Raw genomic sequence first — 17,571 nt, 5'->3', positions numbered from 1 at the left:
TCCAAAATAACTCCCAGGCTGTGCACCTGGTCCTTCAGGGGCACAGTTGCCCTATTTAGGACCAGAGGGTCTCCCACACCTGCCCACCCCCTGTCCCCCAAAAACAGTACTTCTGTCTTGTTAGGATTCAACCTCAATCTGTTAGCTGCCATCCATCCTCCAACCGCCTCCAGGCACTCACACAGGACCTTCATCGCCTTCACTGGTTCTGATTTAAAAGAGAAAGAGCTGGGTATCATCTACATACTGATCAACACCCAGCCCAAATCCCCTGATGATCTCTCCCAGCAGCTTCATATAGATGTTAAAAAGCATGGGGGAGAGGACAGAACCCTGAGGCACCCCACAAGTGAGAGCCCAGGAGTCTGAACACTCATCCCCCAACACCACTTTCTGGACATGGCCCAGAAGGAAGAAGGGGAACCATTGTATAACAGTGCCCCCAGCTCCCAGCTCCTCTAGATGGTCCAGAAGGATTTTATGGTTGATGGTGTCAAAGGTCACTGAGAGATCCAGTAGAACTAGGCAACAGCTCTCACCTTTGTCCCTAGCCCGCCGGAGATCATCGACCAGTGTGACCAAGGCAGTTTCAGTCCTATGGTGAGGCCAGAATCCCATTTGAAAGGGATCCAAATGCTCTGCATCCTCCTGGTGTGCCTGGAGTTGTTTGGCAACCACCTGCTCAATCACCTTGCCTAAGAATGGTAGATTTGAGACTGGGTGATAGTTGGCCATACTGGCCGGGTCTAAAGATGTTTTTTTAAGAAGCGGTTTAATGACCACCTCTTTCGGCGGGTCTGGGAACGCTCCTTCACAGAGGGAAGCATTCACCACCCCGCAGAGCCCATCGCCCAGCCCTTCCTGGCTAGCTTTTATGAGCCAGGATGGGCAAGGATCAAGAAGACATGTGGTTGATTTCACTCACCCAAGCAGCCTGTCCACATCAGATTGGTTAACAGATTAGAATTGATCCCATGCAACTTGACTAGACAGGACTCTGGCACTCTCCCACCCCGGCCCTGCTCCCATGGTGGAGTCTACCTCCTCCCGAATCTGAGTGACTTTATCTGAAAAAAAACTTTGCAAATCATTGCAGGAGATGGCAAATGTGGTTCCATTAAATTGCTAACCCCTGAAAGAGTCTCCTGCTGCTATTTTCTGCAGATGTAATAGAGGTGGTGAAGAAAGTCCTCTTCACTGTCACTATCGCCACTTAGTAGGCTTGACGTACAGTACCAACCACAGGGCTGTCCGGGCTCCATGCAATCGGAGAGGGTGCTTCGGAGCCAAACAGTCAATAGCCCTGGTTAACTCCGCATTCCAGCTGAGCACCAGGGAATCAGCTGAAAAGCCATCAGTGTGGGATAAAACATCCCCTTCCACTCTCTGGAAACCATTTGGGTCCATTAAGTGGTGGGGGCAGACCATCCAAATCGGTCCCACCTCCCTGCAGAGGGGATGGGTCACGGAGAAGTCCAGTTGCACCAGGAAGTGATCTGACCATGGCACTTCTTTTGTTTCACTTTTACTTAATGTCAGATCACCCACGTCACTAGAGGTGAACACCAGGTCTAAGGCATGTCCATGACTATGAGTTGGGCCAAACTTATTCAGGGACAGCCCCATGGAGGCCATGCTTTCCATGAAGTCCCGAGTGGCCCCTTGTAAGGTCATGTCGGCATGGTTGTTAAAATCCCCTAGGACAACCAAACTAGGTGTCTCCAGGAGAACATCTGCCATTATCTGAAGCACCTCGGGCAGGGAATCCTTGGTGCAGCGTGGAGGTTGGTACACCATAGGGAATCCTGTACTGCCCCTATTGTCCAACTTCCAGAGCATGCACTCAGAGAACTGGGTCTTCCCGATAAGATACCTGGTGTAAATTAGTGACTTCCTAAAAATCACTGCAACCCCCCCCCCCCGCCCACATGACCTGGGTTGCTGTACGTATGGGAAACCTGGTGGACAAGCAGCAGCAAGAGCAGGCCCATCTGCTTCATCCAACCAGGTCTCAGTCACACATGCCAGGTCAAATCCTCCACCCACAATCAAGTCATGGATGGCAGTGGACTTATGAATCATTGACCTGGCATTGAACAGCAGCACCTTCAGGTCATGTGGGTTACCCTTGTTGATTCCAGTATCCATCTGGTCAAGACCAGACCAGGAGGCAGGGATAGTCTTCAAACAATGACTAAACCTACCTCCTTGGTAATGACGTGGTCTGGTCTTAGTGTAACTCCTCCTGCTGCCTGTGATCACTGAGATTGGGTGCCCCTTTGCATCCTCCCCTGTGGAACCTGCCCCAGCCCATCTGTTGGTGGGGGCCCACTCCCCGGCAGCTTGCTTCATCTTCCATGTGACAGCCCTTAAGACAGAGCTTTCCAAAATGTGTTTAGCGACACATTAGTATGTCGGCTGCACTGTGTAGGTATGTTACACAAAAGCTCCCCACACTTCTCCCGGGGCTGGAAAGTTCTTAGTTTAACCTCTGGTTTGCTAGTAAAACTGAATTATCGTGTCACAAAATGATGCATGTCTAAAAAGTGTGTCACTAACTTGAAAAGTTTGGAAATCTCTGCCTTAAGATATGTGAAGATGGCTCTCATATCTCCTCTCAGTCTTCTCTTATCCAGGCTAAACATACCCAGCTCCTTCAACCTTTCCCCATAAGGCCTGGTTTCCAGACCCTTGATCATCTTTGTTGCCCTTGTCTGCACACATTCCAGCTAGTCAATATCCTGCTTAAATTGTGATGCCCAGAACTGGACACAGCATTCCAGGTGTCGCCTGACCAAGATACAATAGATTGGTACTGTTACTTTTGCTGGACACTATACTTCTGTTGATGCAGCCTAGAATAGCATTAGCTTTTCTATTCTTTTCTTTTTTGCTGCTGCTGCTGCTGCATCACACTATTGACTCATGTTAAGCTTGTTGTCCACTAAGACCCACTAGATGCCTTTTACATGTACTATTGGTATATTGCAGTTATTAATATTGTGCAGGTTGAAGCTATAGAATGCATAGGAACAGACTCTTCTTGGAATAAAAATTGTCCAAACCCATAAATTTGATTCAAAAAGTTTACTATCCAAAATTTTCTTCCTAGCAGATACAAAAACAGATAATACTTCCAAATAGTTCCATAAGACATATGTTGGTCAAGGCATAGGTTCATCTTCTCAGTAATATCAGTTTACTTCAAACAGACCTAAAATCAGAGGTCTTTTTCTGTCTACATCTCCATTAGCTTGGAGCTGTTTCCCCTCAGGAGAGACTCATTAGCACATCTACTATGTTTGGGAACAAAAGACCAAAGGCAACTCCCTTCAAAATGGTGATTTGCAACTAAATACTTTTTTCATACCATCAGAAGTTAAACACCACTTGTGAAATAGCAGAGAACATCAACAGTTAATTATTAACCCATCTAGGTGCTTAGAGAGCTCTACTTTGCTTTACGGAATTTTCCAATGTTGAACCCTTAGCAATTCACATACAGGCATTTTCCATTTCACTGTGCAATTAAACAATTATACTTAACATGCAATGCGAGTGTCCCCATCTTATATTGCTGCAGCTGGTTCTTCCTGCCCAAGTACAGAACCTGACCTTCTCAGACTTGCCCTAATTCCAGAGCAGCAGCATCAACTCTGCCTTTAAGCCAATCTTGAGGGCTACATTCCCTTCTGGGCAACCTTGCTGGGCCCACATGCCATTTGCAGGGGGTGGGGGGAGAGCCAGAAGCAAAAGTAGACAGACAAAGAATGGACATGTTACCTTGGGAAGTGCACCAGTTGCTACACACACTCACAGCCCTGCCTCTGTTCTCCCCTGCAGGCATGCACAAGGCCCCATTGGACTTCAGGGGCACATTGCGGCCAGGCGTGCAGGGCCTGGGTTTGGGAGGTGGGGTGTGGGGAAAGTCCCACGGGTCAGATACAGAAGCTTGGAGGGTGTTCGGGGCCTGCGGTTCCCCACCCCTAGTTTATGGTTGAGACTGCAACCCAAAACATACTTACTTTGAAATAAATCTAGTTTGAACTCAGGGAGGCTTGCTTCTGAAAAGCATGCATAAAACTGTGATGTCACGCTCACTCCCATGTGATACGGGATAGAGTGGGTGGTTATTTAGAGCGCTAGATTTATCCAAATAACACAAGGAAAAGTGCTGCTGTGGAAACCACCTTTTGTTTTGTGACCGTTCAGTATCCCTTGCTGAAAGCGTTTCTTTCCTCATGATATAGTATGATAATGCACACATACTTCGGGGACAATTTATAATCAACAGTCTCAGACTCCTTCAGCCTCTCTGTGGTGGTTGCATGTTGCTATGCTCTGAGGGTGAAGTGACCTCCCTGGAGCGCCAGCCTGGACAGGGCAGGTGGAAGTCCTGGAGGATCCTCAGGGTCCCTCCCAACTCTTACCAGTCTATGATTCTATGATCGTATGACATTTTAGGTTCTGTGGGCAGGGGGTTCAAATGAGAGAAGGTTTTAAACAGTATTTCGAATGTTGCAATTGTTTTTAGAATGCTTTAAAAATGCTTTATTATGGATGTGTTTGCTGCCCCAGGCTCCTTGGAAGAAAGGGCAGGATAAAAATCAAATTACTGCTGTTGTTGTTACTATTATGAAGATGATTATGAAACCTCATTGCAGCAATGGTGCAGCCCACAAACAACTTTACTACTTTGTTTTTTAGATTGCATGAACTAGCCCTTGCTCGTGATGGACGTGTCCAGCCGATTGCAATGAGGCCCCATGTGGCTCTAACTGGAAAGGGTCTGGCTGTGTTCATGCGGCAGCAGTCTGGGATCTTTAGGGCATACTTGACCCCTGTCCTGCTTGTGGATAGAATAGTGCACTTCCTGTTGTGCGTTTCAGCACCCAGAAATGTTCCTTCTGCGACTTCCAACCTCTGTGCATGGATCATACTTAATCGGTTGAGGTTCATAATTGTCATGTTGTGAAAGCAAACTGTCTGCCCCTGCAGTGTCTTTTAAGGGCCTCAAAAGAGGGAAGCAAAATGCTTTCCCCCCACATGTTTTGTGAGAGACCCACTCCTTCCTGAGAACAAGGACCATATAGTGGTAAATTGCTAAATATGTGATCTTTTTATTCTGTGAAATTTGCCTTGTGCTTAAAATAGGTCTTATGAGCATTAAGCTAATCAGCAGCCTCCAGATACCTGCAGAACTCCATCTCATTACAGGAGATACCTGGGGCCTCCTGTGGAGGAGCCATCTGCTTGCCTTTGCTTATTTTTAAACGTACGACTGGAGCCAATTATACTATATTGGTTCCTTTCCATATATGACTTCAATGAGCATCTAACATATTGCCGGGTGTATATATATTATGACTGAACAAACAATTATTGGGGAGTGGGGAATGAAGGTGAAAAATGAGAAGATTTTGAGATATTTTAAAAAACTTTTGCACAACTTTTTCATTTTTGGCATCAGCCTGTGCATCTGAGAGGAAGAGGAAAGTGGGCAGGTCCCTGCTGGCCCCTCGCTCTGCTTCCTTCATTCCTGCGTAGCAGTAAAATTCCACTCTGGGCACAGACTTACTCAGCTGCAGAATCAGGACCTGTTCAGGTCTGAAAATCCCCAGCATGAGCTTGTAGGTCTGCCAATGGCAATACCCACCCCATTGTTTAAGTGAATTGTATCTGTTCCTTCTGTAACACACAAAAACCTGGAGGACCCTCATTCAAACTTTTGCTTCTCTACTACTCTCAGGCAGCAATCCTAAACCCACTTTCCTGGGAGTACACTCTGCTGAATTCAGTAGGGCTTACTTCGGAGTAGACAGGTGGCAGATTCACATGTTCATTTCAAGCACTACAATAACAGTGAAAAAGCAATCATGGCATCCCCTAAAGAACTGTGGGAGCTGAGAGTTGTGAGAAGACTCAAATCCATCCCACTGCGTATCCTTAAATAGTGTCCACATAAAAATCCAGCCAACTTTACTCATGGAGCTGCAAATCATGAAGCATCTAGTAATAAGGAATGAAATACCAAGTGATATATGTGGCATATTTCAACAGTATCCTGGACCAGCAATTGATAAACCTTAACCTATGTACAGTGGTGCCCCGCAAGACGAATGCCTCGCAAGACGAAAAACCCGCAAGACGAAAGGTTTTTCCGTTTGTGAGTTGCTTCGCAAGACGAATTTCCCTATGGGCTTGCTTCGCAAGAAGAAAGCCCATAGGGAAATCTCCGGGGACCTCTTTTAAATGCTGGCGGTGGGGAGCAAAGCCTTCCCCCCCCTCCGGCCTTCAGAAGAGGTCCAGGAAGGCCGGCGGGGGCCGAAAGGCTTTGCTCCCCACCGCCAGCATTTTAAAAGCGGTCCGGGATAGCAGGGAAGTGCTTCCCGCTATCCCGGACGGCTTTTGAAGGCAGACGGGGGGGGGGAGCAAAAACTTTTGCCCCCCGCCGGCCTTCAGAAGAGGTCCTGGACCTCTTCTGAAGGCCGGCGGGGGGTGAAAGTCTTTGCTCCCCCCCCGCCTGCCTTCCCGGGGGCTTTAAAATCGCCCCGGGACAGCGGAGTCCTCCGCTGTCCCAGGGCGATTTTAAAATGCTGGCGGGCGGCAGCGAATCCTTCACTGCCGCCCGCCAGCATTTTAAAATCGCCCCGGGACAGCAGAGGACTTCTCCGCTGTCCCGGGGGCTTTTTAAATGCTGGGGGACGGCAGCGAAGCGTTCGCTGCCGCCCGCCAGCATTTTAAGATCGCCCTGGGACAGCGGAGAAGTCTCCGCTGTCCCGGGAAGGCAGGCGGGGGGGAAGCAAAGACTTTCGCCCCCCGCCGGCCTTCAGAAGAGGTCGGGGGACAGACTGTCCCCGGACCTGGTCTGAAGGCGGTTTCCATAGGAACGCATTGATTGATTTTCGATGCATTCCTATGGGAAACCGTGCTTCGCAAGACGAAAAATTCGCAAGATGAAAAGACTTGCGGAACAAATTAATTTCGTCTTGCGAGGCACCACTGTATTTAGTTTCTTGTGCTGCAAAAAGAAAAACATCTGAGGCTTCTCTAAACATTAAACAAGTTCCTTAAGTTTAAGCAGAATGCAAGGCTCCCTTTGCCTATCTGTAGCTTCAAGGACAGCGAACAATGGTACTGAAATGTCTCTCACCTTTGACCTTAGCATTCTTCATATGCACATTAGTTAGCAAAGGCTTCTGGGGTGTGTGGAAATCACAATGTCAAAATAATCTCTTAATAATTTTGCATAAATCTTTAGCTTCATATATTAGATAAAGCTATATGCTTCTCATTAATTGAGATGAAAATTAACAGAGAATAGACCAAAGTGTGTTTACACCGGCTCCGGTGTTTTTAATAAGCTCAGCTACTGTATGGCACATCTGCTTGGCTAAGTGAATTTAGCGCTCATGCAAAATGCCATATGGCCTCACAAGGGACTCAGCAGCACCGGTGGAGACAGACCTTTGCCTTTCGTCTATTATTAACTGTTGGAGGTACACTGAGGAAGAGAAGAATGGACTGCATTTTAGAAGCCCTTGCAAAACAGCACCCAAGTCCCATTTTGAAATGAATTTCACTCCCATCTTCCTGACACACTGATTTATTTATTTTTTAATGGTGGGACAAGAAGAATTGCTGGCCAGTCAGCTCTACTTAAACAGTGACCTTTAACTATTTGCACTCTTCTTTTTTAAAGCCTTGTTTTCTTGACTATATAGCTCACAATAGTTGTACCAGATAACCCAGATTGCAGAGAATGCCTCAATTTGGAAGCTTCATAAAACACACACACCGTCCATTTTCCTTTTCCACTTCTAGTTTGTCACATAGTTATATTGCAAATTCCAACTAAGAGTTTCAGTGAGATTTCCGTATGTGGCCAAAATCCCAAGGGATTTCTGCTCCCCCTTTAATTCTGTGCAGAAAACAGGGACAAGAAGATTGGGAGAGATAATTATAGGCTTCTCTCCCAATCTGTCAAGTAGAGCACAGGAACACAGGTGCAGAAAGAGTAGCTTTGTAGCCGGCCCTGTAGCACCTTCCCCAAGTGGTTATGAATGATGGACACAACAACTTAGATTGGATCAAATAAGGCCAAAACCTTACTGATGACAGATGTAAGATGTTTGGCATAGGCAACCATTCACTGCCATAAGTGATGCCAATAATAATAATAATAATAATAATAATAATAATAATAATAATAATAATTTATTTATACCCCACCCATCTGGCTGGGCTTCCCCAGCCACTCTGGGCGGCTTCCAAAAAAATATTAAAATACTATAATACATCAAACATTAAAAGCTTCCCTTAACAGGGCTGCCTTCAGATGTCTTCTAAAAGTCTGGTAGTTGTTGTTCTCTTTGACATCTGGTGGGAGGGCATTCCACAGGGCGGGCGCCACCACCGAGAAGGCCCTCTGCCTGGTTCCCTGTAACTTGGCTTCTCGCAGTGAGGGAACCGCCAGAGGGCCCTCGGTGCTGGACCTCAGTGTCCGGGTAGAACGATGGGGGTCAACTCGGCAGTGGGGGATTCCAATGACTTACAACAAATAGGGGGACCCCCACAGAGATTGCCGCCTTGAGGGGTGCTGGACACCTGGATGAAAGCAGCTCCTCCTGGATGCCTTTAATGGGATGCCCTACCTTTGGAGGGGCAGGCAGAGACTATCACCCTCCCCTCCACCCAAGACTAAGGTATAGCCAATGCTTAAATGATCTGATGAGGAAGAAACTAGATGCCATGACCATAGCTGTCAACTTTTCCCTCTTCTTGCAAGGAATTCTATTCAGAATAAGGGAACTTCCCTTTAAAAAAGGGAAACGTTGCATGACAAGGGCAGAGCATCTTAAGTATCCTGGGAGTGGACCTGAGGGAAGCCTCCCTGCTCCGTCAGGCCCACCCCCAAAGGAGGCCTTGCTTCCAAGCCTGCCTGTGATTGGCCAATCTTGCAGGTGGGCCTGGATCCATTTCCCAGCCAGCAAGGTGAGTGTCAAGCTCTCCATGCCAGCCAGAAAGGAAAGCCTCCCCAAGTGGTACTGAAAAAATATAAATGTTATTCCAAGGCATTAGAAGATGGTTTTCCTAGCAAGATAGGACTGCCATATTTCAAACAGTGGAAATCCAGACAGAAAAAAACTTTTTTTTTTGTAAAGTTGTTGAGCTTTTCATTGCAAAAACATTACTGTTTTTGAGCTATTTTTATGGGAAATTGGCAAAAACAACACTGCCGACATAGGCTGCCATACGTCCAGATTTTCCTGGACATTTGACCAATTTCCAGCAGGAAACGGCTAGAGAGAGCAGTATTCCAGATATGTCCAGGTGTATGGCAACCCTATAAGACTCTCTGAGACAGGAAAACTGAAGGGAAGCACATTCTGACCTTGTTCATGAGCAGGAGGACACAGGGCTGTTTCAGGGTGTACTTTTCATTATTAGAATTTGTTGCAATCTGTCTTGAGAATCATTTGATTGAAAGGTAGAGTAAAACTAAGTTGCTCTGAAACTTTTGGAAGGAAGGAAGGAATAGGGCTGTGTCGTATTGGGCAGAAGGAAGAGGATGTCTAGATGTGCAGGGCAGCTTTGGACAAATTGGGACTGTTGCCCAAGGAGCACAGAAGTGTAATGTTTACATAAAAGGGAGAAGTCTGCCAGTTGTGGTTTCTAGTAGAGCTGGACTCTTGTCATTTCTGTGTGCACAGTGCCTTTGGGGCAGGCGTCCAACAAAAATGGAAGGAAAGAGGCGATCACCCAATGGCTTTGCCTGTGGCTATGGCAGAGGGCATGGCGGCAGCAGCAGAGCTCTGGTTCCCACTGTTGCAATTCTGCCTGCCTGGTCCCCCACCTCTGGGAAAGATGCTAGTGTGACCCTCTAAGGCCATAGTAAATATTAATGGCTGGCAGAGCTTCACTGCTAAGCTGCTAGCCAAAAACCCAGACTTTAATAAATCAATAAAAGAAGCGAAGGGTCTACCTCTCCCCCCATTCTCCTCTGCTCATCCCCCCTCCCCAATGGCCCCACATGCAAGAGTGGGGGCAAATTGAGGGAATCTATCCATTCCAAGTTTCTACCATCGCTGCCACACTGCACATTTCCCTGTCTTCTGCCCTACCCTTAAGACTTGTGCATTAGCTGCCAGCCTCCTAATAAAAGGATTGGGGCGCTGGTAAATATGAAACATCCCTCAGTTCCATTGGCAAGTTCACTTTTGGCTCATTTTACCCATAGCCCACAAGCAATAAGGAAAAACCTACCATCTCCCTCGGGGATCTAATAAGCAGCATTATTATCCCATCAGAACCTGAACTTGGATAAGTGCTTTATGATATAATAAACGTTGACAGGCCACAAAGCATCTTGCTGCATGAAGGCAGCAGAGCAAAGAAGCAGGCTATATAAACACTAGGTCATCAGCCCTTATATAACTTTAATCAAGATTAATCTCACTTTACCATGGCATGCTTTATTAAGATATGTGTGGTAGTCTCATTCCTGAAATGAAAAGAAAGGAACCAGAAAAGAAAATAGCACTTCACACAAGCAAACCTAGAGTGTGATCTGCCAAAGGTTTTGGTTGCCAAAGGCAGTATTGTAGTTGTTTTGGATTCAGATTGGCAAGGAAGATCACAAAAGTTGCTCTTTGATGGGTTTCATTTACAGAGTGAGAAAAATGTACACTAAAGCAAGAGGAAACAGACATCATCTGTTGCGGGGGAATCCCTTCCCTTCCTGGGCAGGCAATGCATTGATCTCCTGACAGGCCATGAGGCAGCCTTGGTCAGCAGCAAGATCTGCCCTGGGCTTCCCACAGGCTGTGGGTGGGCTTAATGGGGGTGCTGGTGACATTTGATCACCAGCTTTGGGAGTGTCATTCCCATGACCCTGTCCATGTTTCTGTCTGGCAAGGTCAAAGGAGTGGTTATAACCAATGTGGGGCTGCAAAGGGACTCCATGGCACTTAAAGTGCTGAGTCAAGGAGACCCAGGTGGCCCTATTTTGAAAGGACATGTGGCCTCATACCCTGCTCAGGTGGCCTTTCTATGATAAGTGATGATTCTGGCACACTGAATTGTTTTTCTTTATTTTTCTTTCAGAGGACAAAGTTTGGACGACTGTGAATCATGATTTGCAGGAACATTCCCCGGTGGTGAGCAAGAGGCCGGAGAAGCACGCTTTGCTGCAGCTGAATTACAGTGCCACCATGGATCAGATCTCCGCCATCACAAGCAGCGCTGAGTATTGTGAGCAGTTCATTTCCTACACCTGCAAAATGTCAAGGCTGCTGAACACCCCAGGTAGGCAGGCCATTTTCTAAATAAGTGTCCTGGTTTTGCATCTGGCCTAAATCTAATCCAAAGCGCTTCCTGGTGTGGCTCTAGTAATCCAGCCCACTTGGGATGGTAGGGGGTGTCCTTTATTTGTACTACCTTATTAATGATATTGTCATTTTTGTGTGCTGCTTATGAAATATTTATTCAGTTTGGGATGAGTCATGCTGCCATTTCCATAAGCTAATTTTAATGTAGTGAATACAAAAAAGTGAATTCAAAAAGTAGCCTCTTCCATCCCCACATTCAGCTCTTGTAAGAATTTTTATTTTTGCTGTTGCCATCTTTGTTTCTGTACAGAAAGCTGATTTCTAAAAAGGAAGATGTTTCCAAGCATCTGCTTAGAAGCCACACCCTCTGCCCTGGAAGACTTAGGTGGGAGAGAGCTACTCAGTGGGGAAGGAAATGCACTAAGGCCATACTCAGCAGTGCCCTGTTATTAGCATTTTAGATGTCACAGAGTTGAGTCCTTCTACTGAAAACAAGATCCTGGTCTTATTTAGAGACTCTTTGGGTGCAAAACAGAAGCAGGAGTGTCTCAAACTTCCTTTTCCTCTTCGTCTTCCAGTTCAGACTTTTGACACCCTCCGTGTGAGCGTTTGTGGGAGCTTGGATGGCTATTAATACAAGCTTTGTGTGTGTTGTTGTGTCCTGAACATGCACCTCCATTTTTATTATGATCTTCAAGGAAGAAATTGCATTACAATATATTTTGTGTTTTGCATCTTGCCTTCCTCGCTTGAAAATGGGCATGGGATCTAGCTGTTGCTTGAATCTGAAGCACAGAATTGCACTTGGAACAAATGTACCAATTTCAGCCTGATACCTCAGGGAGACATAAAAGCATGTTGCTAATAAACTTGCAAACATAGAATGATAAATGTGTGAGGTAAACCAAAGGCCTCACTTTGCTCAGGTAGTCAAAGTTTACAGATTATCAAAAGCACCTTAAAGATCAAAGAACTGGAGGTTTATAAGCAGAGGTTGGATGGGCATCTGTCCTGGATGCTTTGGCTGAAATTCCTGTGTTGCAGGGGGTGGACTAGACGGCCCTTGGGGTCCCTTCCAACTCTGCAATCTTATGATTCTGTTATTGTATGGCTGACAGTCTTCAATAGCTCTGCTTCTCCTAACTTGCTAATTTTAGAGGGGTGGCAGTTTCCAAAGAATTGGGAGGTGTTTACACAGAGAATCCCCATTATATTTTGTTATGTCTTCTTTGAACTACACCTATTTTAGATCTGGCACACAGGATGTTCTCAGAGAATTAGATGCATTATTATACCACACACAAGCACACAAACACATTTTGCTTCCAAAGAGCGAGACAGGGAAAACAAATCAATGCAGATCATTTTAAGTATTGTTTACATCCCGCCAGTGGCTAGTCTGCGCACATCCTACATCGGTGATTTACACAGCGGAAAAGCAGAAGCTGATCCATTTCTTCTGTAAATAGCCTGTTCCTCAGCTCTGTTCAGCAAGGGACCAGCTCCTTTTTGTCCCTATCCTCCTCTTCTGTTTACTCTTTGGGAGTGATGTCTTATAATACATAATGATACACTTCTTATCTTAGAATATAAAATTCTGTGGCTTTTTCTCCTGGAGAATTTTACAAATAAATCACACTGGGCTGGCATGCGTGCAGGTGGAGCAGGGGGACTAGATAAAAAACATAAAAATGGTTTTTGCTTTTGTAGGGTGATGATATTTTAGGCCATATCACAACTAGGTCTGGGCAATATTTGGTTTTCAACATTTCAATATATCACCTGCTAAACCTCATGATATACCAATAGATCACAATGTCTGAAATAAAGATGGAGCTATGTAGAGGCATTGGCTGGCTTCACGTTTTTTCTAGCATCATGATTTTTTCCGGCGCTGCTCTTGTGATTTGCTGCCCCCTGCATTAGGGAGGGGAGAGCTGAGCTGGCAGAGTTAATGTGAAGAAGGAATGCAGGCATCAAGAGAAGCATTGGCTGGCTTCATGGATTTTCTCACTGTGATTTTTGAATTGCACACACACACACACACCATGATTTGCTACTTCAAACTGGTTTTGGACAATATTTTGCTCAGCCCAAACACACATTACGATTCACAATATATTACCAGGTCAAAAATTATGGAACCAATATCACACCATGGGCTTCAAAATGGTTTTTGACGATATATTGATATATCACCCAGCCCTAATCACAAGAGAAGTTCCTGTTCAGATGCTCAGAGCATCCAGCTAAGTCAATTCAACTGCTTGTGTGCTTCTACTTTGTATGGAGGGGGAACTGGTTTAAAAACACTTGTGTCAGATGTCATTCTGTACCCTAGAAGCATTCCTTTCTGTTGTAATGAGGAGGAGGAGGAGGAGGAGGCTGGTGTCAGTCCGAGACAAGGCAGTGCCCTCTAAGGTGCCAGAGCAGGAGGCACCGGCCAGTCCAGTAAGCTATGGCAACTTTCATTTTACACACTGAAAATTCTCTAGTTGGGAAGTGGCAGTTTCTGATCAGCCTCCCTCAGGTGGTGATGCAATAGGGATTAATGCTGGTCACCGACAACCATAACAGCGGCGGTCAAGGGCAAGGCAGCCATGGCAAGCCAGGGTGGAGACAGATTTGTGGCTGCCTCAGATGCTCAGAGCAGGAGAGGGCTCTGTGGAAGAAGATCCAAGGTCAGCTGGTTGACAAGAAGCAGGCAGGCCAGACTCCCAAGGAGAAGCAAAGGCCAGGTCAGTCAGAGTCAGGACAAAGGGACAGTGTGGGTGGGTGTACGAAAGAGAGAAAGAATGTTTGTGCCTGGATAAAATGATACAGACTAGGTTCGTGTTGCTTTCATCCTCCTCCATTACTGTAAACGTATTTGCTACCCCACATGTCCTCTAGTGTCTGAAGCATCAGTTGCCCTATAAAATGTGTTTGGAGGCTGAAACCAAATGAGAACTGATCATTAGGCCCATTACAAGAACATCTAGACAAGTTCTAGGCAAGGAATCTAGAACTGATTATCAAAATGCTTGATTGGACTTGATTAAAAGATCAGTGGGTTTCAGCTATACTCTTCGTAAGGCGACAGAGTTATGATACCACCTACTGGAAGAAATTAGCCAAAATAAGTTTTAAACCCTCTCCCTCCTCCTGATTACTCCAGGCTCATTCTCTTTGAATGACATTTTGAATCACAAAGATGTTTTTTACTTCACAACAGAAGCAATAAAGTGGCAAGCAGAATATTTGGGTTCTAGAGATGAACATGCGGGGTGTAAGGAATTGGTAAAAAAAAATGCTGCATAACTTTAAAATATATATATTAAACCTTTTGAGGGCTCCTTTAAGTCTACGTATGGTTTTGGTTAGTGGTTATGGCTCAGAGTTGTTCAGTAGGATATCTTAAATGGGCCAAATAATGGAGTAGGTGAAGTGTCTCGCTGGTTCAAAGCGAAAGCCCAGCTGCACCAGCATTGCTGCTGCTTCCCACACTGGCCAGCTCAGACGCAAGCAAAGTCATACTGGTGAAGGCAAAGACTTAATTTTTGTCCTCAATATGTCAATTTATCATTGGCTAGTTTTCATCTGAATTATATTTTAGAGAATCATAGAGTTGGAAGGGGCTCTGAGGGTCATCTAGTCTAACCCCCTGCAATGCACAGATCTCAACTAGATCCATGTATGTTAGGTCCACTCACCTTTTCCTGGTGGGCAGTGTTGCGGCTGGGCAGCTGGGACACAACAGCTTACTGGCCTAAGGGGCGGAGGGACACCGCTTCTCCCCTGCGTCTTGCTGGGGTTCTTCCCCCTGTGGAACATCCCCAGCCAGTCAGCTTTCAGGGTGGGTGTGGCCGCGGGCAATTTAACTGCAGTGCGAGCGGGCGGTTCCCTCTCTCTCGCCCCATCACCAGATCACCCAAACCCTCACCCTCTTTTTATGCTTTGCTCAGATATGATCTTGCTTGTCATTTGCCATAGTGTTCAGGCCAGGTAGGAATTTTTCCGTTTGGCAAGCTGGCACCGGCCATTTGGTTTTTGCTACCTGCTAGCAATCATCACAACTTTTGTGAGATTAGGCATTGGGTAAACCTTTGGAGGGAGGGGAGGTTGCCTTCGCCTGCCCCTCCTCAGGAAGGGTACCCTGTTAAAGGGATCTGGGGTGTGAATACTGTCTGAAGCCTGGGCCTGGGCTAGGACCATGTCACAGCCCCTACAGGGACCCCTTGGTGTGCCCTTATTTGATGTAAGTCATAGGGCTCCCCCTATTGGTGGTTTACCCTTAAATGGACTCCTTACAGACAGGCAGGAGTCAAGGTATAGCTTAGTTTCACCCCAATGCCTAAGCCAAACTGCTCACATCTGTAACCAATAAAGTTGTGGCCTATTTGAACCCATTTGAACCCATATGTTTTATTGTTCTCCTGGCAACTTTGTGGCTCAGGTGCCTTGGCACGCAAATGGCCATCCCACCTCTGCTTGAACACCTCCAAGGATGGAGAGTTCACCCCCATCCCCCAAGGGAATCCGTTCCACTGTCCAACAGTTCTTACTATTGAAAAGTTCTTCCTGATGTTTAGTCAGAATCTCCTTTCATGTAACTTGGATCCAATGTTCAGGTCCCATCCTCCAGAGCAGGAGAAATAGGCTTGGCTTTCTTGCTTATTTTCTTAATCCTCATAATGCCTTATAAAGAGCATAAATGGAGGGCATCAAGAGATTTTTAAAAGAATATTTGTATCAAAGCAAAAGATAAAGATTGCCTGTGCTATGTTTTTTTAAAAAAACAACAACAACCAGAAACAGTATTGATAGGCATGGGGGACAGAAAAATCAATAAAACAAGCTTGCTGCAAAAATTGATTTGGACATGAGCAAACAACGTTTTAGCTGCATCTGCTGCTTAGAAATCTCTTGCCCTTTGATGAGCAGTTTCACTGCTGGGGTGGTGAAGTCAGAAAAGCATTACAAGCACCAGAAAGGCAGCTCTTACTGTCAGGAAGTTCTTCCTAATGTTTAGGTGGAATCTTCTTTCTTGTAGTTTGGATCCATTGCTCCATGTCCGCTTCTCTGGAGCAGCAGAAAACAACCTTTCTCCCTCCTCTATGTGACATCCTTTTATATATTTGAACATGGCTATCATATCACCCCTTAACCTCCTCTTCTCAAGCCTAAACATGCGCAGCTCCCTTAGTCGTTCCTCATAAGGCATCGTTTCCAGGCCTTTGACCATTTTGGTTGCCCTCCTCTGGACACGTTCCAGTTTGTCAGTGTCCTTCTTGAACTGTGGTGCCCAGAACTGGACACAGTACTCCAGGTGAGGTCTGACCAGAGCAGAATACAGTGGGCACTATTACTTCCCCTGATCTAGTTGCTATACTCCTATTGATGCAGCCCAGAATTGCATTGGCTTTTTTAGCTGCCGCGTCACACTGTTGGCTCATGTCAAGTTTGTGGTCAACCAAGACTCCTAGATCCTTTTCACATGTACTGCTCTCAAGCCAGGTGTCACCCATCTTGTATTTGTGCCTCTCATATTGCACAATAGGACTGGGGAACGTGTGGTCCTTCAGGTGTGGCTGAACTGCAACTTGCATCATCTGGACTATTGTATTCCCTCATCATTGAATACAAACATTGATGGGATTTAAATGCTTATTGATGACAGAAAAACATTCTGCCTGTGTTTCAAGCCCTTGCTCTGGTCATATACTGTAACAACCACATGTTGGCCAGGGATTATTGAAATGACTTCTTGAGTTAGTCCCTTGTATATCATGGCCCAAATTTATATATGAAAAACATCTATAAGAAGCGGAACTTCTTTTATTCCAATGCTTCTGTTATATTTAAATTAGGTAATAGGCATGTCTCGTCCTCAATTACCTGAGGGAAGATGGTAACTAGGTGGCAGGTAAAAAAGATGACGACAACTTTTCCTGGTTCCTAGTGTGGAGTTATTCACAAGAATTTGCAGATAGATACCTAGCCTGGTCTCCTCTTGTAATCATGATGAGGTGCCAGTTTTGTCACATACAGAGGCTCAAATGCTTGTGCTTTCAGATATCTGATTGTGCAGAATGCAATCAGGGGGGGAACCCAGCTTAAAATAACTTCTCTGTTCTATTGAGGGAACTAATCTTTCTCTTAAATTGCTGACAGCTCAACACAGGTGGTGGTAACCTGGGGCTTGCTCAGGGCACCGCAGGTTGAGACTTGCATCTCCTGTAATCAGTCTGATTGTCAATGG

General features: G+C 45.8%; 1 protein-coding gene across 2 annotated transcripts in view; it reads left to right on the top strand.

Moving 5' to 3' along the window:
- Window positions 1–17,571, top strand: part of CNTNAP2 (contactin associated protein 2) — a 1,023,642-nt gene that overhangs the window by 729,413 nt on the left and 276,658 nt on the right. For both annotated transcript variants that reach the window (XM_081931012.1, XM_081931011.1), the window contains one exon: window positions 11,107–11,307. In XM_081931012.1, the coding sequence (XP_081787138.1) occupies window positions 11,107–11,307 (201 nt within the window). The remainder of the gene's footprint in view (window positions 1–11,106; window positions 11,308–17,571) is intronic.

This window comes from Podarcis melisellensis (assembly GCF_964234715.1).
Source record: "Podarcis melisellensis genome assembly, chromosome: 12".
Taxonomy (NCBI): domain Eukaryota; kingdom Metazoa; phylum Chordata; class Lepidosauria; order Squamata; family Lacertidae; genus Podarcis; species Podarcis melisellensis.
This window is presented reverse-complemented; position numbering and strand designations above follow the sequence as displayed.